Source organism: Artibeus jamaicensis, unplaced genomic scaffold (genome assembly GCF_021234435.1).
Source record: "Artibeus jamaicensis isolate MK-2021 breed Jamaican fruit bat unplaced genomic scaffold, CSHL_Jam_final contig_465, whole genome shotgun sequence".
NCBI classification, from domain to species: Eukaryota; Metazoa; Chordata; class Mammalia; order Chiroptera; family Phyllostomidae; genus Artibeus; species Artibeus jamaicensis.
Window position 1 is genome coordinate 23,069,897 of NW_026521843.1, and position 24,960 is coordinate 23,094,856.

The window sequence follows — 24,960 nt, forward strand, 5'->3', positions numbered from 1 at the left end:
CCCGTTAGGGTTTTTCCCTACCAACTACTGTACACCAAACAGCTCTGTCGAGGTTACCATGCTGTCCACATTGCCAAGTCTGTTGGACAACTATCAAGACATGTTTTTCCTGACCTACCAGGAGCATTTTTTAAAAACAACTGAATATGCCCTTAAGTATCCAATCCAATCAGATTGGATAGTCCCCTTTAAACCACTTTTATTTCTTGACTTTCAGAAAACATGCTTCTAGTTTTCCTTCTACTCCATTGGAAACTCTTTCTCAGTCCACTCTGAATCCCCTAATCTCTCTCAGCACTCAAGCCTGGAGTTCCAGGGCTCAAAAGCTCACACCTCTCTCTGCAGTCTAGCTCATCCATTCTCATAGCTTTCAATAGCATTTACTTATAGGACACTCATATATTCATTTACTTCTCTACCCTCGGCCTTTTCCTTGAACTCCAGACATACATGAAGTTGTCTGCGACATCACCACTTGGAGAGTACCTACCTCCCCTCTGGTCTCTCTGGCTCCAACCCACGCCCCCAGGCTCTTCTCCACATAGCACACTGAGTCGGGGCTACTGAGTATGGCTGCACAGACTGTACGCTGTGCACAGGCTCCTGGCAGAGGTGGGAAAAGGGCAGCAAGAGCTAAAATCCAGCCCATGCTGTGCTCCTCAAGTCATGCATCCTTAGGCTACAATGCTCAGAGAAAAGGGCACCAATTTCTAATTCACATAAAGGTATATACTGAGTAGCAGCAACTCTGGGCAGAGTGACTAATGTCACACACCCTTCCTTAAACCCTGCCAATGACTTCCATCCTACAGAAAGCAAAAGCCAAAGTCCTTGCTATGGTCTATAAAGCCCTACAAAGCGTAGCCTTTCAGCTCTAACTGTTTATCCCTCACCTCTTTACTTATCCACTCTAGCCGCTGGCTTCCCTGCCATTTCCTGAACCTTTCAAGCACACTCCTGGCTTAGGGACTTGGTACTTGCTGTTCCCTCAGCCTTGAATGTTCTTTCCTCTGCTAGCTTCACAGCCGGCTCCTTCATTTCTCTCGTCCTCGCTGAAACGAACCTTAGTAGGGAAGCTTTCTCTGATCACTGTGTATTAAATACCAGCAATCTATTCTGGTATTTTTCTATCACCTCTACCCTCATTTTTTTCCATAGCACTTACCACCTGACACAGTATACATTTATTTATGGTCTTTATATCTCCAATATCCTTCTATGAAGACAAGAACAAGATCTTACTCATTGCTGTAATTCTAGTCCCTAAAATAGTACCTGGTGCATAGCAGGCACGCAGTCAGTATCTGCTGCATGAATGAACGCCTAAGACCGCAAGAACCTATACTACCTGTTTTCAAAAAGAATGAAGCTGCACCTAAATCAGAAATTGAGTTCCTGAGGTGAAAATATAGTTTAAAATTACTCTGGAAGACTCCTGAAAATGCTGTCAAGTTTGAGACTGCTATATTCTCTCTTAATATGTACAAATTGGCCATTAAATTCTAGAATGAGAAAAAAATGTACATTTTCTTGTTGAATACCAGATGAAGTATTTGGTTATGTTAGGCACTATGAATGGAAAACATATTTAAACCCTAAAATCACATGCTAAGTGCATCTGAGGCTTGAACTCCAAGAAGCACTTGGAGGCCAAGTCCGACTGAGGAAATAGCAGATTCTTCTCCCCATATCTCGCTCACCGTGGGGCCCAGACTCATTTCGTGAATGGTAAGTTTAAACTATTTAATTTCTTATCCATTCTTCCTTTTTCCCAAATGCACAAAGTTGAATTCATTTATGTTAAAAGTTTGAGAATTGTTCCCTTAAAAAAGTGTGTATTTGTGTGTGTGTGTTTTAAAGCAAACTCTCATCTCTAAAAACTCTAGTGGAAAGCTCACAATGCAGTTTGAGGGGTAATTACAATTTTACATCTATATTGCATGGCACACAGCAGTAAACCTTTACTTCATTAAATATGCATTAGAATTACCAGGATTTATTCATTATTTAAAAGTTGAATATGAGAGAAGCCTGGATAAGATGTCTGTCACTGGTCATAGCATGAAGCCCCAGTGAAGATGTGGTCAATCTGATTGGAAAACAGATTATTCATCGATCAGAAAGAGTACAATCAGGTCGCTGGGACCCTCAAACCATAAGGCCTAAGAAATACTTAAAATAACTTTCATCGCTTTCACCATTTCCTCAAACCATAAGCCTAAGAAATACTTAAAATAATTTTCATCACTTTCACTGTTTCCTACTAACACTGGTTACATAAGAGTATGACACTCAATTCACAGGGTCATGTGAAAGTTAAAGTTAACTTCATATTCTAAACTTCCAAAAAGAAAAGGCCACTCTTTGCCATTGTGGCTTTAGAATGTATTATACCGAGGGGGGCCACTGCCAAATTTTAAGTTAAGAGGAACAATTAACTTGGCCTGAATCACTTGGCATTTCTTCCCCCTTCCCTTAGCCATTTGTGTGGATTAGGAATCAACACTGTTTCTACATTTGAACAGAGAGCACAGTACCTGGCTGAGTGCCTCGATTCACTGAAGATACAAAAGTCATCACCATCATCCCAAACTCTGCTGGAGGCCTTTCTGTTGCCACCGCTGCCACCACCACCGCTGCCACCGCTGCCACCCCCATGAGATTTGCTGGTGTGACTCCTGCCTCCTCTTCCTCCTCTAGAAGACCCTTTTCCACTTCCTTTGCCTGGCTTGCCTTTTCTTCTTACTGAAGAGCTCATTTTCACCTGTAAGAGAAAAAAGGATGACAGGCATCATAAAGCCAGACGAGCATAATCATTTGTTGTTTTCAATGTTATGGATACAGCCTATTTTAAAGAAATAAAGGAAAAAGGCACATTTTAAAAGGGCCAGTTTAAGGAAAGAATGGATACATTGCTTCACAAAATATTTATAAGCATGTTCCTGTAAGGACTGATATTTAGTGAGTTTCTCTGACGCAGATTTCTTAACCAGAGATGTGCATCAGAAATGCATGGAGAAGTTTCACAACAAGAACCTAGGCCCCAACCCTATATTTTGATTTGGTCAGATGTGCTGTAGAGTTTAAAAAGTTTTAATTGAGTAGAAATGTTTTCATTTACTGAGTATGTGATTTGATACACAAACTTTAAATTTGCACATACACTTCTGGACACAGCCCTGGCTCAGAGATTATGCCTGTGGGGAGTAAAAGTGTGGAGCTATTGCATGCAGTCCAGGTTAAATTGTTACCAGTTTACAATAAAATGCTGTAAGGTTTTTTAGGTAAGCCTCAAGGAAACTCCAAAGCAAATATAGTTGATACACAAAAAATAAAGAGAAAGGAATAAAAGCATACCACTACAGAAAAACATCAAATCACAAAAGACAGAAAGAGAGAAAGAAAAGAACAATGGATCTATAAAACACAGAGGAAACAATAAAATGGCAAGAGTAAGTCCTACCCATCAATAGTTACTTCAAATGTAAAGAAACTAAATTCTTCAGTCAAAAGACAGTGAGTGGCTGAATGGATGAAAAAACAAGAACCAACTATACGCTGCCTACAACAGAATTGCCTCGGCTTTAACACACACAGAATGAAAGTGAAGGGATGGAAAAAGATATTAAACTTGGTGAATGGAAACCAGAAGAGAGCAGGGATACTGTACTTATATCAGACAAAATAAACTTTAAAGTCAGAATACCTACGAATGAATTTAACCAAGGAGGTGAAAGACTTATGCATTGAAAACTGTAAGATGTTAAAAAAAGGAACTGAAGAAGATATACAGAAATGAAAAGATAGTCTGTCCTCATGGATTAGAACAATTAATAGTGTTAAAATGTACATACTATTCAATGCAATCCACAGATTCAATGCAATCTCTATAAAATACCAATGGCATTTTCCTCAGAAATAGAACAACCAATTTGTATATTTGTATGACCATTTCCTAAAATTTGTATGAAACCACAAAAGACCCCTAATAGCCAAAGCAATCTTGACAAAGAAGAACAAAGCTGGAAGCAGCATACGTCCTGATTTCAAACTATATTACAAAGCTATAGTAATCAAAACACTATGGTATTGGCATAAAAATAGATATATAAATAAACGGAACAGAATAGAAAGCCCAGATATATACGTTTAGTCAATTAATTTATAACAAAGGAGCCAAGAACATATATAGGGAAAGGACACTCTCTTCAATAAATGGTGCTGGGAAAACTGGACAGTCACATGAAAAAGAATGAAATTAGACTACTGTCTTATACCATAAACAAAAATGTACTTAAAGTGGATTAAAGATTTAAATGTAAGACTGGAAACCACAAAACTCCTGGAAGAGCCCTGGCTGGTGTGGCTCAGTGGATTGAGCACCAGCCTGTGAACCAAAGAGTCACCAGTTCAATTCCCAGTCAGGGCACATGCCTGGGTTGTGGGCCAGGTCCCCAGTAGGAGACATGCAAGAGGCAACCACACAATGATGTATCTCTCCCTCTGTTCCTCCCTTCCCCTCGGTCTAAAAATAAAATAATTTTTTTTCAAAAATAAATAAAGTAAAATAAAAAGATTGTGGATATATTTTTTAAAAACTCTCCTGGAAGAAAACATAGGTGGTAAGCTCTCTGACAGTGGCCTGATAAATTGTAGTGCTATGTGCTCAGAATAGGGATACAGGGGAGAAAAAGATTTGGGGGAAGAAAGTCACAGGTTCAGACTGCATATGTTACATTTGAGATGCCTTAGATACTGTAATGGAGATATGTATAAGGTAATTGTATATATGAGTCTTTGATGAGGGGAAAGGTGAGATTTCTAAATCCTCTAAAAAATATTGTAAGGGAAATATTACTTCCTATTTTACAGAAGAGCAGACTTGTCTAATGTCATCCACGACAGAAACAAATTCTGGAGCCAGGGTTTGAAATAATCTAGACCCTGAGTCCAAAGCTGAAATTCTTTCCACTGTATCACCTCTTTACCACACACACATATTTCAAAGGCTTCTGAATCGCTTTTGATAAGCTTGCCCCTGTGAGTTTGTGCCTGGGTCTTAATTTATAAAGGAAACTGAGTGAAAATGCTATTGAAAGAAAAGTTTAGTGTTAGTCCCCTAGAAAGGAGACACGTGTCCTGTCACCAGGGGGAAAGCACTAGTGAGGAGGCAGAGAGGAGCCAGAAGGCGCAGGCCCACAGCCTTTCTGGGGGTTCCATGGGCAGGGCAGGGCAGGGTAAACAGTTTGGAGGTGGCTAGTTTGACTAATTGCAGCAGACTTTGGGGCACAGGGGCTGTTCCTACTTGCCTGGTACCTGGCCCTGGGTTGATTTCGGGTCAGGGGAAACTAGGAGGTGGTTGGGGCTATGGACTCCAGACTGGTTGGTGTGCACATGAAGGGCATGTTCACGGGTCAGTTGATAATGAGCTATCCTTATAAAGGGCAGTTTTTTCCTGACCAGCTAGGCTCTTGATGCGTCAAAACATGATAAAAATGAAAAATAAAAAATATTAATAATCTAATGTAAATTTTAAACCATATCATTACCAATTTCCTGACTCTAGAGCATCTTCTAGATAAGAACATCGTAAGAAAGAAGTGTGCCTCAAGTTTTTCTGTAGAAACAATAGTAAATATACATACACTCACAAAAATGTAGGGTTATCAAAAGCTTAGCAGGAGATCAGAACAATGGAACAAATTGAATTCTGTAAAGTTGCACATTAATAATTATCTATCATTTCTAAAGTTTAGAAAAAGGGGAGGGATATACAAATCAGAGGGAAAGATTAAAACGTCATTTCAAAAACCATCCAGCCAGGTAATTTGTGCAGTAAGAAGCACTGGGGGGGGGGGGGCAAGAAGATACTGTGATTTTATTTAAAAAGAGAAGAATGACTAGCCAGCCACACCAAGCCACAGCAAGCTTGCCTGAAGAGCGATCAACTACTCGCCTCACACGAACCCAGAAAGTGTTACCTTTACAACTTGATCTGAGATCTGCTCTCAAATTCTGGGTGAAGACTTGCTGTCTGCAGCCAACATGTCTCTCCCCATACGTGTTTCGGGGATCAGGAATTCGGTTGTATAATCCACATTGATGGACGCCACTATTCAATCCCATTTAGCCTGGGAAGATTCCAGTCATTTCTTTTCACCGTGGACACAGGGACCTAAGTTTGGCTCGAAGAATATCCTTTGTTTCACACCCAAGTCTGGTTCCCAGGAACAGAATCACTAAGCGGGGCGATCAACACTGACACACACCACTCGCCTTCCAGGCAAATCTCTGACTGACTCCATATTTCAGCTTCAGCACATACCCACACCTAGGACCTTTCTTAGAGCAAGAATCATCCCCATTCCTCTCTCCCACAGAGCCTTTCGGTTCAAGAAGGAGAAGACAGGAAATGAAACCCGAGCCTCTCCAATCCAACCCTTTACCCCGCTAGGAGCCCGAGTTTAGCTCCCTCGCCTCCGGCATTAGGCTGGTGGGCCACCTCAGCTGTCGACCCCCGCCCGGCCCGTTCCCAGGATCTGAAATTCTGCGGGTCCAGACTCACCAGCCCCAATCAAACAGGCTGGATCCCATCAGACCCCGGCAGAGGGAGGCGGTGTAAGGATCTGCACACTGTCCACCGGGACGACGCAAAGACCACGCACACGGACACCCACCCCTTGTCCGCGGAGAGGGAGACGGTACAGGGCTCGCAGTGATGCTTCCCTGGGCGGCTGTCAGTAGCGAGAGCTCACGGCTGTAGGGGTCCCGCCGGAATTCGCCACCCTCACGGATCTCACCCGGAGCTGCTCGGCCTTGGTCCGGCAGCGGCCGCACAGCTCTGGCGCCTTCTGATTGGCTCAGTCTTGGCCCCTCACATTTTAATTTCCGGGTGAAAGGTGCCCGGTTGCCCCAGCAACCGAGTCGCGTTCTGCTCATATCTAGCTTTTGGTTCCCTCTTCGCCGCAGAGCTGGCTACTCCGGAGGAATCCCAGAGTCAAGAAAATCTCTCCAAGACCTCTCTGTCAAGTGAGTGCCCCTCCTCCCAATGTCCCGAGTGGGGAAGGGCGCCTTTAAATAGAACTCGTTGATGCAGAGCTCGGTTCCTGGTAACTCCTTTGCCGGAGTGACATACTTCCTGAAGGTCTACACGGGGAAAGGGGTGGGGGGCGAGGAGAGCCCCTGGCCTGAAGATCAGGAGATCGGGATTCTATCTCTGATTCGGCTGCTGATTTGCTGTTGTGACAATTTAGGCAAGTGCCGACCTCTCTAGGTTTCAGTTTCCTCTGTGCAGCCAGATGATCTCGGTCTGTTAGGTTCGTTCCTTCTAGCTCTAACATTCCAAACCTTGGAATATCGAGCCATTTAAGAGCAATTGAAAACCATTCGGTTTCTTGTATGACCAAGCAATTGAAAACCATTCAGTTTCTTGTATGACCAACCGGATTTCTTTCCGAGTGCCATTCATTCACTAGACATTCAGTTCCTGCTGGACTCTAGGGTGAGGACTAACCTGTGATCCCTGACCTAGACGAGTTGGGTACCATGATAGGAGATTGCGGGTTTTTTAAAATTTTATTTTGTGTTGTTTTTAATAGGGCCCTATGTGCTATGGTAGGGATAGGCCAGAGTATTGTGGGGGCTCCTAGAGAAGTTTAGTGGGGAGGGGAGTTCTGAAAAGCTTTGCTTAGGTGATACCTGTTTTTCTTCGTGCCTCTTTCTGGGAAAGATTTTCAACCTTGTATTCCAGTTCACTAATTTACTTTCGAATCATATCTTTGCTATTCAACCCCTCTAAGGAGTTTTATTTGATCAGTTATATATTTCCTAGACTTCTCATTTGTTGTTTCATAACTACCTGTTCCTGTCTCCCCGAGGATGTATTTTAAAGTCTTCTAGGTACCGTGCTGTTAACTATTTCCTCAGAAGAGATGGGCCTGTAGCTTTTCTCACCTGGCACTTAAATTAATTTTCAAATTAAAATAGTCAGTTCTCTTGCCTCACGCATAGATATTCTGATTCAGTAGTGTAGGGTAGAGCCTAGGAATTAGCAAGCATCCCAGGTGATTCTGATGCATGGGCCACACTTTGAGTAGCATTCTAGTAGACAGTAAACTTAGTGTTTGTCTTTTCAACTTAATATTTTCTTCAGTATTGGAAAAACGTAGTGTTTTAGTTCACTAAAAGTTCCAGTGCTCTGAGGCATAGGTTCACCCCAGTCCTTGGTTACTTTCTTCCTTTTTCACCCCGTCTCCATTCCGAGCTAATTCTGTTTGGACACCTCCACTCTCACTCCTCTTCATGTACTATCTTTATTTTCTATTTTTCTCCTGCCATATCAGAGATTCCTTACCCTACTTTACCTCTGAGACAGTCAATACATCACATAGGCTACCCAAGAGAAATAAGAACACACGTCCATATAAAAATTTATATGAATGTCCATTGCAGTATTATTTATAGTAGCCAAAACTGGAAACTCAGCTGTCCCTCAACTAAAGAATGATAAACAATGTGTCATTTCTGTACAATGGACAATTATTTATCAATACATGGATGAACCTTATAAATATACTAAGTAAAAGAAGCCAATCACAAAGGACTACATATTGTATGATTTCATACATATGAAATGTCCAGAATATGCAAATTCATAGAGACAGAAAGTAGATTAGCGGTTGCCAGGGGCTGGGGCTGTGGTGGAGTGGGCATGGGGGAATTAAGGGAATGGAGGATACCTGCGAATGGGTACATGATTCCTTTTTTGGGTGATTAAAATATCTTAAAATTAGACTGTAGTGATAGTTACACAAAATGAATAATCTAGACAGAATTATTTATTTCCCCAGAACCCTGCACTAGATAATAGAATGTCAAGTAAGCATGATATGCTTGTGATCATACGAAGTGAGTCTATTTGGTTTGCTCTTAAAGCATATTTGTTATAGGTATTATGACATAAAAATATTTAAGTTTATGTGACTTTTCCTAAATCTTTTAAAACAGCTCCAGAAGTATATAAGATAAACTTTATTTTTCCAAATGGAGACAAGTATGGTAAGCATACATTTCAATTACATTTTCTATAGAGGCTAAAATTAAGTAGCTTAAGAGTAAAAAAACGGACTGTAACATTTCATAAAACAACTACTGGGATATTAACTCCATTAAATAAAATAATATAGGTGAACAGATTTAAAACCTATTCTCATGTTAAGTCTAGGCAGTGTGCCCTGGTAACTTACGGGATCTGTCAGTCTTCCTGGGTCTCAGTGATTACAGATCTTCTAATTCTTCATCTCTGGTCTCCTTGGTGTCAGTGCTAGGGATCCAGAGAGACCCACATGTGTAGTTGTGATTAGGCCTGAATGTAAATACTTTATTACTTAGTCACACCGGGTTCCCATCTGTCATCTTCAGTATGTCTCTCTTGTTTAGATGGTGATTGTACAAGAACACCTTCTGGAATCTTCGAGAGAAATGGAATAGGTATTCATACCACTCCAAATGGGATTGTCTACACAGGAAGCTGGAAAGATGACAAGGTATTTTGTTTTGAATACTGACAGTGAATAAGTAAACCTATTAATAAATGATTCCAGGAATTTCTCCATTAATCAAAAACACATATGAGAAGACTATACAACAGAAAACCAAATGATTATATTTAATACAATATATATGAACATATGAGTAATATTAAACTTATGCAGAGAACTAGTCATTATCATCTTTCTCATCTCCTATTCATTGGGTAAACCTAAATTCATTATACAGTTTTCTTATTTAATCCTGAAAGCAACTTCATGAGGTAGATACTATTAATACTCCTATTTTACAAATGAGGTAAATCAGGCTTAGGTTTTTCTCCTTAGCTAGTAAGTGATGAAACAAGAATGTGTACCTGGGTCTGCTTGAATACAATTTTTTTAAGGTTTTGTTTATTTATTTTTTGAGAGACAGGAAGGGAGGGACAGAGAAAGAAGAGAAACATTGATGTGTGAGAGAAACATCGATCAGTCGCCTCTCACACACTCCAAACCCAGGGCCTGGCCTGCAGCCCAGACATGTGCCCTGACCAGGAATCAAACCAGCAACCTTTCAGTTGCAGTTTGTGGGAGGAGGACCAACTACCCCACTGAGCCACACCAGTCAAGGCTGAATTCAATTTTTGTTCTTGACAACTGTGTACTGTTTCCTGGGCTAACTAAACTGGTTGCCCTTTAAGATTTCTGATAATTCAAGGTATCTCAAGGACCCCTGTTATCATCATCATGGCCTTTAAAACATGATGTTCAAGTGCCCTGGATGGTCAAATGCCCCAGGTCAGGTTGGGGCTTCACAGAGAGATGCATATAAAGGAAAATTATTAAGATGTCTTACTTTTTTATGGAAACAAAGAGTAATACAATGATAAATTAAATAACACCTAAGTGGATGATAGACGTGTACATTTTCAAAGTGTTCTAGGGAAATAGTTACTGAGCTCATTTCCTTTCTTGTGAACAGATGAATGGTTTTGGAAGACTGCAACATTTTTCAGGAGCAGCTTATGAAGGCCACTTTAAGGACAACATGTTTCATGGCTTGGGGACATACACATTCCCAAATGGGGCAAAGTACACTGGAAATTTCAATGAAAACAGGTAAGCGTAACATAAAAGTCACTGTAGTTCTTTGTAAAAGATTCTTTTCAGGCATGTTTGGTTAAATATTATATTTAGTTAATGCTAAACACTCTTTTGTAATAGATTTTTTAAAATACAATCTATTTAGGAAGTAATGTTGGGTTATTTTGGGGGGAGAAAAGAATGTCACAAGATACTAAGACTGTCATGAGCCTTCAAAAGAAAATACCGTTCATGGTGATAATCTGTTAAGACTTTTATTTCCTCTTGAACTCTTCTGTTCCCATAACATTTTTGGCAGTTAGCTTGGAAATGGAAAGCTTATTGCAATTATTAAGAAAATTTAAGCCAAAAATTACTTTCACTTGAAATATCTTGTTAAGTTTTTAAAAAGCAGCCTTGGGAATAATGTCATAATTGTATATTTTATTGTGACCTGATATTTGTATACATTTTTATTAAGCTAATTTTTAAAATGTATACCAAATTAGTTAATTTCAAATTGTAGAAAGGTACCCACTTTACCAACTTAATCTTTTATTTTTATTTTATTAAAAATTTTTTTAATTTATTGATTTTTGGAGAGAGAAAGATATCAATTTGTTTTTTCACTTATTTATGCATTCATTGGTTAATTCTTTTATGTGCCCTGACTGGGGATTAAACCCACAAACTTGGGGTTTTGAGATGCTGCTCTAACCAATGGAGCCACCTGGCCAGGGCTACAAGCTTAATGTTTATACCAAATATTATGCCACATCATCCAGAGGTTCATGTTCATTTAAAAATAACTATTATTTCCAGAATTTAAAATGGCAACTTAATTGTTATGAAATGATTGATGTGAATACATTTTGAGGAGGGCAGAGGGTTGTCCACTTATATTGACTCCAAGTCTGTGATGTTAACACATGAACTTTTTCCAGTTATGTTAATAAGGGGAGAGAAATCTAACCTGTGGAATAAAGGTCTGTTTGGTTAAGTGAAGTGCATTTTTATCATTCCAAAGAGTCCAAGGAGACATCAGCACAGAACACAGTACCGTGAACATAGTTGATGGTCAATACATATTTGTTTTATAAATAAATGGCCTAATATAAACTTTTCATTTTTAAACCATTTGAGTTTTGTGTAAACCTAACTTACGTGACCGTAAAATCTTGGACACCAGAATTTATACGACAGTGGTTATTTGAAACACTAATATTAATAGTTTGGTTTCTTTATAGGATATGAAAACAGGGTGCTGGGTTTGAAATCAAAGTCTGAAGATGGGAAGCTGTAATTTTCCAGACAATAGTATATAATACGTCACTAAGCAGACAGCCTAATATTTGGGTTGTAAATTCTTGGTCCTGGTTAGCGAACAAACATTTCTCCCTGTTGCAGGGTGGAAGGCGAAGGACAGTATACCGACACCCAAGGGCTGGAATGGTGCGGCAGCTTTCATTTCACGGCGGCCCCGGGCCTGAGACTGAAGCTCCACATGTAGATGTTCTGCATTCAGGTGTCCATGTGGTGACTGAAGCTTTTCGTTGTGAGGAAAACAGCTATGTCATCTGAAATAGCCCCCTACACCACCTCTCTATTATAAGTTTGCCAATAAAGCCATCATTCGCTTATGCCTTTTTGAACTTTATTTTCGTCATCTTATAATTAGTTTAAAATAAAATGTGATTCAGTTGAGAGTGTGCTTATTTTAGCAGCAAAACTATCCAAATTATGGCAAAGTCCATTTCCAATCCTGTGCCTGACTTTTGTCATTTTTAAAAAGTATATGTGTTAAAGGAAACTATCGAGAAAATAAAAAGATGGCCCTGGCCACTAGCTCTGCTGGTAAGAGAGCCATCCTGATACACAAAGGTTGTGGGTTTGATTCCTAGTCAGGGCATATGCAAGAACCAGCCAATGAATGCATGAGTGAGTGGAAAACAAATTCATCTTTCTCTTTCTCTCAAAATCAATTTAAAAAAAATGAAAAGATAATCCACAGAATGGGAGAAAATATTTGGAGATCACATATCTGATAAAGGTTTCCAGAATACATAAATGACTCATGTAAATGTATATAAATAAAAGACAACCCAATTAATAAACAGGCAAGGGATTTGAATAGACATTTCATCAAAGAAAAAAGTAATGCTTAGTAAGCAAATGAAAAGATGTTCAATATCATTACTCTTGAGAGAAATGTGAATTTAGCCCACAGTGAGATACCACTTCACAATCACTAGGATAGCTCTAGTTAAAACGACAGATAAAGTTTGGCAAGGATGTAGAGAAATTAGAAACCTCAAACATTTCTGGTAGGAATGTAAAATGGTATAGCTGCCATGGAAAACAGTTTAGCAAAAAGTTAGACATCACCCTGGCTGGTATAGCTCAGTGGATTGAGTGTGGGCCTACAAACCAAACAACCGCGGTTTGATTCCCAGTCAGGGCACGTGCTTGGGTTGCAGGCAAGTTCCCAGCAGGGAATGCACAAGAGGCAACCATACATTGATATTTCTATCCCTCTCTCCTTCCATTCCCCTCTAAAAATAGATAAATAAAATCTTAAAAAAAAAAAGACATGTAGTTACCATACGGCCCAGCAGTTTCTAAGTACATACCCAAGAGAAATGACTTGTACAGGAATATCCACAGCAGCATTATTCATAACAGCCCAGTACTGGAGACACCCAAATGTTCATCATCTAATAAATGGAAACACAAAGATGGTAGATGCATGCAATGGAATTTTATCCAGCTCCCAAAAGGATGAGGTTCTGGTACATGCTACAACATGAACCTTGAAAACATTGTACTAAGTGAAAGACCCAGTCACAAAGGGTACATGATGCATGGCCGTTGTGTGAAATGTCCAGTAGATTGGTGGCTGCCAGGGGAGGGGGTATTGGGAGGCATGGGGTTTCTTTTTTGAGTGATGAGAGCTGCTCTAGAATTAGTGGTGAGGGTGACATGACCTTCTGAATACTAAAAACCACTGAAGTGTTCATGTTAAAAGGGCAAGCTTTGCATATGGTATGTGAATCACATCTCAATTTTCTCGAAACTAGATCTTTGTGTCTTCACCTATTCTATGGCTAGAAAGCTTCTTTACCTTCTACATTAAATGTTTTCAATTACCAGGACAGTGCATGGCACCTACACATTAAAAACTACCATTAAGATCTGAGTGTTTTTGCTGAATCTATTATTCTAAAACTGACAAAAAATGGTGCATGCATTAGATAACCTCTATATCATATTTCTTTATTCAAAATCTTATTAAAATTTGTACTTCTCAATATATCATTGCCAAAATATTATTTAATTTTTTGTTGTATTATAAATCTGTGTTGAAATGTATTTTAAAATATTAAAATGAAAATGGTACTTTTGTTAGTTTTTATAACAATAGCTTTGTATTTAATTTCAAAAGACCCTACTTTTAAGTGTTCAAAGATACAGTTTAAAAATTTGACATTTTTTAATTTGTTGCTTAGTGTTAACTGGTATTCTTTTAGAATTAAATATTATTGTACTGGAATTTATAAGGACAAATACTGGACAGAGGAAGATTAGGTGAGAGGATGTTTTCAGGAGCAAGACATATAATACAAATTCAAAACTTCTGAAAAATACAAAACATCTGCTTTACTGCAAACTAAATTTCCCCCAACATTTTTTGAATTATTTAAAGTAGCAAGATACATACTTTGCTTTTAAAATCTTTAACTTTATTGACAATTAAATAACTTTTCAATGCTCAAATTTCCAGTTTTCTAAGATATCAAAGTGATCCCTCTTAAACAGCTTCTTCCTTTTACTCCTTGAAACTAAACACAGTTCAGTTATTTGATTAGTTGATGCTAGAATTTGACCTGGAGCTTATATAATTAGAAGAGACACTAGTTTTCCTCATTTAAAAGCCTAGTTAGCATATGACAGTCGTTTCCGGGGAAGTCAAACCTCTCTTCTGCTTCTTTTTATAACCTTTAAGTTAATTCAGAATCCAGCTAAGCCTTGATCCAAGGGTGATCCAACCACAGCAAGCACCATGGGGTAAGTGTGTGCTTTTATGTGTTTTGAGAGGCATTGAGAAGGGAAATGTTTTGTTAAGAGAAGAAAGTCCATCAATCCTTATTAATTTTGATTCCAAATATGCTAACATCAATTTAAGTTAGCCATTGAAAGAAATAACTTTTTATTCAAAAGTTACAGCAATTTGTAAAACATTCATTTTCTTGCTGAGTTTGAAAATTATGTCATAATTTGCCTTTATAGGTTGTCTACTAATTAAATGTTTGGGGACTGAAGAGTTCTGCATATTACATATTTAACTGAAGCTGCATTAAATTCTGACAGCAATCTTAAAGAGTGATGGGTTTTTTATTTACAAAGCAAATAAATCCATTGTTCCTTTAGCATTAAGAATAACAAATGATAAAGATTAGGAATGCAGGGAGGTTGATTTGTGCCTTTTGTAACACAGAAAGGGATAAAAGAGCTCACTCTATATTCAGAAAAATGTGTGCTAATTAATTAACAGGGACATTAGTGAATCTTAATTCTAAACCCTGTGCAGGGTTTTGGGAACAGGATGAGAAGAACTAGGTTCACCTGAAAGGCTTCTATTCTTCAGTTAAAAGAGAGTAGCATTCCATTATAATTAGAACTGGAATGATATGTGTTTTATATGATGAAACAATAGTATTCTGAAAATATAGACATTTGTTTTTTTATTACCTTTTTGTCTTTTTAAATAGTACAAAATTATATTGCTGCAAATGATATAGTCATTTCATTGAAGGCACTTCTGAAGGATTTAACAGAAATGGATCAGAAATTTATACTAGAGAAGGAACTTTTTGACACACATTTATTCTAAAGTTTTCATGAATTTAATTAACATCTACATTTTTGTTAATACTGTGGGCTCTGAAAATGCAATCTAAAAAATGTAATCTAATGCAATCTCAGGCTTTTGAAAGGAAAACGATCATACTATTGTTAACTTTTAATACAAATATAAACGTTAATAGATAAGTGCCTTGTACCAACTTCACATACATTTGTCTCTCCCCCTCCCTCTCTTCTTTTTTCTTTAATGGTAGAAGTTCTTAACCTTTTTGAGGTCAAGGATCACTTTAAGAATCTTTGGGCACCAGCCAACCTCCTTTACCAAAAAATTAAAATCACACAAAATTTTCCATACAATTTCAGGGGATTTACAGATGGTCTGAATCTTATCTGTGGACCCCAGGTTAAGAACCTTTGATTCTGAATTTTAGGACTGGTGTATGAGTTGCTGAATATTTTTCTATGTTTCTGGAGATTTACAAAATGTAAACGTTTTTAGGTTCATAATTCCTGCTAATTTTCTCTCAGGGACAATGTTGAAAATGCAGATTCTCACACTGATCGATCACCTCTCCAAACACACACGCACACACACAATTAACTTGACAGTGAAACACAATTTACCAACAGCCATTGTTTGTACAGTCACATTACTGCTGCCTGTCCCTAGTGACATGATTAATTATTTGCGCTGTCGAGAGCACCAAGAATCACCTGGGGAGTCATAGAAGGAAAAAATGTTCATTATTTATTTGTAAGGTGCTTTCAGTACTCCAAATAAGACGAATTAAACCATAAATTGCCAGATAGTACACAAGACACTCTTTTAATTGGTAGGTTCATGGTTATTTTGTGTCTGCTCCTTCCCTTACTGAGAAAAAGGTAAGTATTAACACCCATTTAAGTTTTCCTAAAGTAATCAGAAAAATAGAGAAAGCTGTAGCTGACCAGATATTCAAATTTGTATATTTGAGGAACTCCATAGAATTTGTCCCCTGGATATGAGGAAGCAGCTACTTAGAATTTTTTTTAGGGGGAGTTGGGGTTACTTATCTCAAAGCTATTTGAGAATACAGTACCACTACATGGGTGTATACCAGTTCTTTCTATCTTTCTGCTGGCTATGCTGGCATGGTTTTAGTGAGAAACGAATAGGCAAATACTAGAAAATTCTTATGCATCCTAGAAAGCCTTTTCCTCATAAATTATCACTGGATTTCCTATGGAGTTTGTGGGTGGGTGAGGTGGGTATAGATATCGAATGAAGGTGGGTAAAGGGATAATTGGGCAAAAGTGGAAAAATCTTCCTTTTAAGCTGCCCAGACACCTGCTATTTACCATAATACCCGGAAAAAAAGATGAACAATGGAAATGAAGGGATGGTTGCATTTCTTTGCTAAGATACTTTTCAATACTCTTTCTCCGTCTCCTAGTACCTAATTCGGCACATTCCCAATTGGTATGGGGGGGAATGCTCTGCTAAAATTACAGAACCAATTAAGTTTATTGTTACAGCATGTTCAGCCTTTTCCAGTTTTCTAGTTCAAGTAAACATATAAAAATTAAAATAATTCTTTAATGGATATATTCCCTACTTCTGAATCTGAGAATTACAATCCAACTCTCTTTCCTGGGCAAAGCAGGCATGTAACTTCCTGGGCAAAGCGCTCATGCAGCAGCTTTTGAAATGCTGCTTCTCTCTGTGCTTTCCTTGCCTTCTTATCCTAATTCAGGTCACTGTTACCTTTCACTTGGAGTATTAAAGGTGCCCACTCACTGGCCTCTTTGCAGCCCATCTTTCTTGTAACATGACAAACAGACATCTTCTTACTGAGGACGTGTGATCCAGTTCCTCCCTTGCTTAAAAACTTTCAGTGACTCCTTGAACGCTCCACTGCAGAGCAGCCTTCGAAGAAGAAGTTCACAGCCCTGTATCTGTCCCCAGTCCCCCGTCTAGTCTTACCTCCTAGTCTACCCTCGTGCTCCCCAGGGCCCCTAAAGCTACCCAGGCCTTGTAACTCTCTGCCTCTGTTCCTTTGTGGATCCTCTTTTTATATTTCTACACATGGTTCAAAGCCCAGCTCAAGTCCCATCTTCTTCATGAAACCTTCTCTAATCCCCACAACTGGGACTCCTCTTTTCTCCTCTGAAAGCTCTAGGTGTGTTACACTTTTCTCGTTGCATTCGTCACATTCGTGTGTGTCATCTTTCCTACTAGATGGTAAGCTCCTTGAAGGAGGAGCAATGTCATCTTTATTGCTCTCCAGCACATGACACTGCCTTTTACACAGCCTATGCTTAATAAATGCTTATTGAATTGAAATGAACTGTTCTTTCTATAATCCACAAAGAAAGCTAAAAATTTTAGCCAAAATTCCTTTTTTCTTACCCAATAGAGCAGCCCCATTTTCCAATATCTGAGGGTTAAAATTCTTATCTGCAGAGCTCAAATGAGTGTAATATTCTAAATATGAGTAATGAAAGGGAGAAAAGGTAAAAACAAGGACTCGGGTGACACATTAGAGGCTTTAAAGAATGAAGAATTTGTTAACAGACAGAAAGCACACACATGCTCAAAAGAAATGAAAGAAAAATTTCAAGAATTAAAAATGATTCTCAGTTCTAGACAATTTCTAGAGTGCCAGCATATAGGCTGGGTTCATCTGTATATAAGAAAGTCAAAATAATAGTGGCTTAAATAAGCTAGAAGTTTGTTTCTCTCTTACAATACAAAAAGGAAAGCCCAGAGGAAGGCAGTCCGGGGCCATTAGAGCAGGTCCGCGTGTGAGGGACCCAGGTTCCTGCTGCGTTGCTCTTCTGCCATTCTCGTGCATCATCACATCTTGGTCCAAAGAGATTGCTAGGATGCCACCTACCTCACTGGTGGTCGGCCAGGAGGAAGGAGAAGTGGGAGAAAAAGATGCTTTCTCTCTTTTAAGGAGACATCCCAGAGGTCACTCACATTCTTCCTACTTGTACCTGATAGGGAGAATCTGTTCTCATGGTTACATGTAGCTATGAAGAGGAAGGTGAGATACAGTTTTTTAACTGGGTTACTGGAGGAAAAGGAGAGAATGGATATGGGGAGACAATTAGCAGTGATTGACAAAGCCAGTATCAGGCTTTACATCGCCTCTTCCATTCTTTCAGGACAAAGAATAGCATTATGCACAAAAAAGGATTAAAAAATAATATCTGTGAAGTTGAAAGGGAAAAAGAGCAAGCTTAGCTGTGAGTAAACATAGATTTCCTTAGAATAATGGACGGGGGGTGGGGGGGACCTCCACAAAATGAAATAGGTGACTGAGTTAGCCTCTAGTTCTGCTACTGCCCACACTCAAGCCTCTGGCCCTCAGCCTTCATCTCCCTTAATTCTGACACCTGCACTGTGAGGCTCCCATTACCATTGCCATGCCAGTGATGTAGGTCAAGAAACTGAAGTCCGGGCTATGAAAGAGAAAAAGACAGAATGCTGTACTGGAACTGCAGGGTTGAGCTGAAATATAAGAAGATACCAGAGTAAACTCATGAGTTTTAAAATATATTGATAGCTAAATATATTAAAATGAATTCACATTTTAAAAAAGATTCAGGGACACAGCCAAACTGCCCTACAGGTTTCAGATAATGAAAAATAAATAAAAGAGGTAGCTGGCTTAGAACCTGTTGCACTGTCCACAAAAACAAAATAAATCATAAAGTGTTCTCCAAATGGATCTGTATTTCATTTTGACTATAAGTCACTTCAATTAGCCCCTATAGAAAAACCCATTACAAACCTATTTCATTGTCACTTGAAGTAGGTGAGTTCATTTAATGTGGGATACTTAGGAAAACATCTAGATTTGGCTTTCATTATTTTAGGGTCAGATGAAGTGCTTTGAACTCTCCTTATTTAGCAAAGCTCCCTGACCCATGTTGAAATACTCCAACTATGTTTTTAAATACATAGGTATTTATTTTTATTAGTTACCCCAAAGATACAAATATTGAGGTAGTTGTACCTACTCAATACCAAGTGACTTAAAAATGAAAAGACTATGAGAAACAAGAACTTTTACTTATATATTTTTAATATAAATATAAGTATATTTACTTATATATTTTTGAACTACTAGAAAATTTTAGCAATGATCAGTTGCATATATAATGAAAACTTTTAGTCCTAAAATTATAAGAACAAAGGATGGTATAAATTACAAGGCACCTATCATTATTAATGGCATTTTATTTTTTATAGACCCTCTAGAGAAATCAGGAAAACTTTACCAAACATGGTGTGATGTCTACTGGTGGAGACAGGCCATGAGGTGAGTGAAAATTGCAGAGAACTTATTTCTAATAAGAACACAGATAAACTGAGAGCTTAGTTTAAACCAGTGCACTTTGTTTAAACCAGCACTTTATTCTTGAAGTGCAAGCGTTATAAATTACTTCGAAGAATTCTGTAACCTTTCTTTGTTTAAAAACAAACAAACAAATAAACATATTACAGGATTCTCTTATTAGTTAGAGGTCAAAGCTAATAGCCACCTTATAAATCATCCATGTTACCCCAGAGTTTTACTGCATACATGAATGCTTACTCACAGTATTGAGACAATAATGAATATGCCTTTTTAACTGAGTTCTATTTTAGATGTCTTTGGGGATTGCGAAAAAATTTTAGGAACACCAAGTTTTACATTCAACTAATATTTGCTGAGTCCCTGCTTTGTGCAAGGCTTTGTGACACAAGAGCTATGTGACACAGGTATCATCCTCACATTGCAGTTGAGGAAACGTAGGCTTCTACAGCTTAAGTAAGGTGCGCAGAGTCACAAAAATAATGAACACAGCAGGGGTTTGAAGCTAAATGTCTCATGCACTTGAGAAAAAAGTCCCACAGTTTAAAATATGATTTTTAAGTTTCAAAACTGAAAAGTATACACTGTAAAACAAACAAGCAAACAAACTTGATCAAGACAGAAGACTGTAAGTAAACTTTGAAAGCCCATCCCCTCCTGCCCCAATCCTCTTCCCAAGCATAACCACTGTTAGTTTGGCATAAATTCTTCCCTATCTTTTTGCCCATCGTGTTCTTCACTGTATCACACTTCCTATCTACTTCAAAACATTAACAAATAGAGGAGGTTGAATTTACTATATATTTAATAATATAAACTTCTACCTTCAAATGATAACTGAAATGTTCATTTAGCTGCCATTAGGCATCTAACTGCAGAGACTGAAAGAAAATAGCTCACTCTCTTTTTCTAGGGATTCGTGACCCAGTGCAGTGGTTCTTGGTGTTGAGAGTGCGTATGGGCTCCTCTGAGAGTCTGGTGTGAGCTCTGCAACCTTCTCTTTATAAAAAAATGAACTTACATGAAATTTTGCCTATAATCCAGGGGATTACTAGACACTGAGAGACAATGTGGGCCCCTGCTCTTGTAGAAGTAAGAATTTTAAATCAATAATTTACCATAAATACTAAAATAGAAGTATGGACAAGATACTGTGGCAGCAAAGAAGAGCAAGGACTTTACTGAGACATGTCAAGAAAGACAGGCAGTGACTTGCACCGAATCTTGAAGGACACAAGAAGTTTGACACTAGTTCGGGGCAGGAGGAGAATGTCCACCAAGGAACAACATTCATGATGCCCAGAGGCTGTAAAGGGCAGGAAAGCACAGGCCTTTCTGCATGAGGAGCCTAGTGTGTGTATCAGGCGGGCTGCTGATGAGTTTGCAGAACTGACTGGAGGCCAGATAAATGGAGGCAGAGGTCTGTTGTGTTGGTGGGATGTTTGAACTGTAGGACTCACCGAAGAAGTATGATTTAGATTTACACAGGCAGAAAGAAGTCTATAATTAATGCAGGGCTAACTGAGTGGTTGTGGGAATGATACTATAGATGACAGAATAAGAAACAGAAGAGAGATAAGACGATATGATTCAGATTTGTTGGGGGATCAGTGACAAAATATGTCATTAAAAAGCTATGTTGCTAAAAAATCAGGTGGGATTCTTTGGAAGATCACTGCTTCTACAAAGGAGATTTGGGAGAATAGAGCTCTGAAACCGTCTTTGTAAGATGCAGCTCAAAATTCGGGCAGCACACCTGTCGCCTCAGGCTCATGTCTGTCCCTCGGGGGCATTCACTTCTGGTCTGCTATTCCTTCTGCCCCTCTGCTGCCCTCCAGTAACTCCCGGTGGGCCATGTGGTTTCCCAGCGACCCTTCTACCTGCAGAGAGCAGGAAGGAGAAGGAGGGGGAATGCATCAGTTTCTCAGTATTTCTACACTGAGTATGTGCTGCTTTTATAATTATTTGTGTAAATTAGGTTTTAAAGTACTGTAGTTTAAAGCAAGGCATGCAAATAATGTCATAACTGGTCATAGCTGTCATAGTTGGCTGTCCTTAACCTAATACACTAACTAAAAGCCCACCATTAGTCTCACCTAGTCCTTGGTGGAGGCTTCAGAACTGAAGCAAGACTACAAAGCCTCAAAGACATTTTACTTGATAATATTTCTCATTCATTTAAAATTTTACTTATCACATGCTATAAAGGCTTGGAAGACTATATGCAATTTTGTATGATGTATTATAAATTTTTTTTAATACAAAGAAACATTTGGCCTTTGCCCAAAAGTAGTGCTCCCAAAGGTTTCTCAGTTTACATGTGTAGCTAGTGAGCTTTTGTTAAACAAAATTTACAGTTCAGGTAGAACAGCACTGCTTTTTCCTGTTTGCCTTTTCTAGCTCATTAATTTTTTAAAAATGTGTCTCCCTGCTATTAATATGAATAAAGAAAGTTCTATGCTGTTCCTTTCCCCCCAGATTTATTCAAGTACAATTGACATATAAAATTGTAGGATGTTGAAAGTGTGCAATGTGATGATTTGATATACATTGTGGAAGGACCCGCTCACGCACACAATGAGTTAATTAACACATCCATTACCTCACATGTTTACTTTTTCTATTTTGTGAGAACATTTCAGTTCTACTCTCTTAACAAATTTCAGTTACACAATGCAGTCTTATCAACTAGTCACCAAGTTGTAGATTAGATCCTCAGAACTTAGTCCTCTTACTACAGAAAGTTTGTATGCTTTTATGACTCATCCCTATTGATTTCTTTAGGGAATGAAATCATTAACCAGAAACACCCTTTGAAATTTGGTTAAATTCAACTCAAACTTGTATTGAGTGTCCACTGCAAAAAATGCTCAATGTTTTCATGCCTCTAATTCCCAGCAGGGAGAGATTCCAGTATGGTATGAGAATATAGGTAGGAAAGGGGTTGACTCGTAATGCCTTGCAGAATCAAGGAAGACTTCTTAGAGAAGAAGGTATTTGAACTGAGCCTCGAAGGATGAGAAATATTTCCTTAGGTAGAGAAAGACATATGAGGCATAGAGGATGGGAGGAACGGATGTAGAGAGGCAAGCATTTGATGAAATACATGAGCTGTGATCATCTACATGTCTACATCATATACACTAACTACTATAAAGTAGTTTATAGTAGTTTATAGGTAGCTTATTTGGACTATTATGAAATAGGATAACAATTAAGTTCAGCTAGTCCAGCCATTAACTGTTACAAGTAACAAAATCATATCAGCTAATGTCCAATGTGCTACAGGGACACATGGGACTGCCACTGAGGCAGCCTTTCTAAAAGAGTAGCCTCAGAAGATACAGTGAGGCAGAGATTTGCAGAGCTGATGAGCCAGAGAGAGTGAGGAGAGCCTGAGACAGGAAATTAAGGTCCCATATGTAGAGCTGGATCAAGAGACATGAGACGGGCTGAAAATCTGGTAGCCATTCAAGTGAATTTTCTGATAAATATGGTCCTGACAAGTATAGTGTCCTCGCTGTCACATTTCCAGGGCTCTTTCAATACCTCCGATAGATGGATGCATGTGCACTCCCTTAATTGAGCTCTAAGCCCGTTTTCAGGCCAGAGATTGCCAAACAGTTTATTGCTGGGAGCTGCCTCCCTCCCCACAGCTGGGCAGGGACATCTGCTATGGATGCAAGTTCTTCATCAGGACCCCTGCATTGGGTACAGGCACCTGCGCTGCCCTCTGCCCTCACCTGAGCTAGGTGCTTCAGACCAAAGAAATTTGTGTATAATCCCTATGCTTGAAGACCTTTGAATCTAGACTCCTTGGGAGGGTCCAATGTTTGCTTTTTCTTTTCTCTTGATTGATCTTAGGGTAGAGTGTCTAGCTTCATCCTAGGCAAAATTGCAAAGTATACTAATAATTACTGCTAGAGACTTATAATTATACCAGAAACTGAGCTAATCAGACTCCAGGAAATTAAGTGATTTTCCAAAGATCAACCAACTATCTAAATCATGAAGCTGTGATTTGAACTTAGACCTTCCATACTTCAAGCTCCATCTCTATGTCCCATGGGCACCTAGCTTGGCTCTTCATTTTACTCCCAACTAGCTCAAGTGTCAGCTGACAACAGAGGAAGATGTGTTAAAAATTTTCTCAAGATCTAAAGGAACAGAGTTATAGTGTTGATGACAGGCAATGAGTCTGATGTGTCTGGGAAAGGGGCCTGACCTAAGGCCATTTTTTCCCACTTATTCACAAGGCCCACCTCACTGCAATCGAAATGGTGTTACCAAATTCCGTACTTACCATATTCGTACAAGCCATTGGGACTCTGTAGTGAGCCATTTTATTTCCATCAAAACAGGAGCTTATAACTTAGTCAAGTCATTGAACCTCTCCACTTCGTTCTCTTTATTTGTGAAGTGACAGGGCTTGGCTGGCTGCTCTCTGTGTAATCTTTCAGTTCTGATTTTCTTTACCATTATAGGCTGAACCTTTAGTTTATATCATAGCAGTTCTGGTGGGTGTGGTTTGGTTTGCCTTGATTTGGTCTTTCCAAACTATGATAAAAGTTCACTCATTTATTCACCTATTTATTTGGCGCTTCTATAATTCTAAACATTCTAATTTAATATTTTAATGACTTTTCAATATATAGCATCTACTTGTTTATTTAATGCTTGCCAGTGGGATTATGGCTATTACTAGCAGGAAATTTAAAGAGTTATGATAACTGAATTTACAGGATTTTAAGAAGAAGGAATTTGTTTTGCATGTGAACTTTGCATCCACATTTACAAGTACAGTATTTCTCTCTTCAGCTTCATAAACCACAGGCTAGAGGAAGAACCTGCTAAACAATGTGTGGGGAGGAGGTACAGACTCAGAACTAGGCAGGGAATGCAGCTTACAGTGAGGTGTTTTTTTCTCTACTTTCATCTTGCATATACCAGCTATAACACTGTTTCCGACAGAGAGCAGGGCTGAGCATGGATCCCCAAGCTGCTGACTGGCAGACACTAGGGGCCAAAAGCAGGTCCTGGGGTGTTAAAAGGAAAGGGGTGGGCAAGGAGTGAGGTTTCTAAGGTGTATTCCAAAGCAGGTGAAGGAAGAAAATGATGGACTTCCCTCTACATCTAAAACA

General features: G+C 38.8%; 2 protein-coding genes across 4 annotated transcripts in view; one reads left to right on the plus strand and one right to left on the minus strand.

Moving 5' to 3' along the window:
• Positions 1 to 6,835, minus strand: part of DHX57 (DExH-box helicase 57) — a 53,506-nt gene extending 46,671 nt beyond the window's left edge. The window contains exons 1-2 of one of the 3 annotated variants that reach the window (XM_037149044.2): positions 6,678 to 6,835; positions 2,538 to 2,764 (exon numbers count right to left, since the gene is read on the minus strand). In XM_037149044.2, the coding sequence (XP_037004939.2) occupies positions 2,538 to 2,758 (221 nt within the window). In that variant the 5' untranslated portion in view covers positions 2,759 to 2,764; positions 6,678 to 6,835. The other 2 variants (XM_053666853.1, XM_053666854.1) reach the window with 2 other exon arrangements.
• A 240-nt stretch (positions 6,836 to 7,075) lies between these two features.
• On the plus strand, positions 7,076 to 12,250 carry MORN2 (MORN repeat containing 2). Its single transcript, XM_037149040.2, has 5 exons — positions 7,076 to 7,253; positions 9,007 to 9,057; positions 9,439 to 9,545; positions 10,510 to 10,646; positions 12,018 to 12,250. The coding sequence occupies exons 1-5, from the start codon at positions 7,091 to 7,093 to the stop codon at positions 12,118 to 12,120; spliced, it is 561 nt and encodes a 186-aa protein (XP_037004935.2). The 5' UTR covers positions 7,076 to 7,090; the 3' UTR covers positions 12,121 to 12,250.
• The last annotated feature ends 12,710 nt before the right edge of the window (positions 12,251 to 24,960 follow it).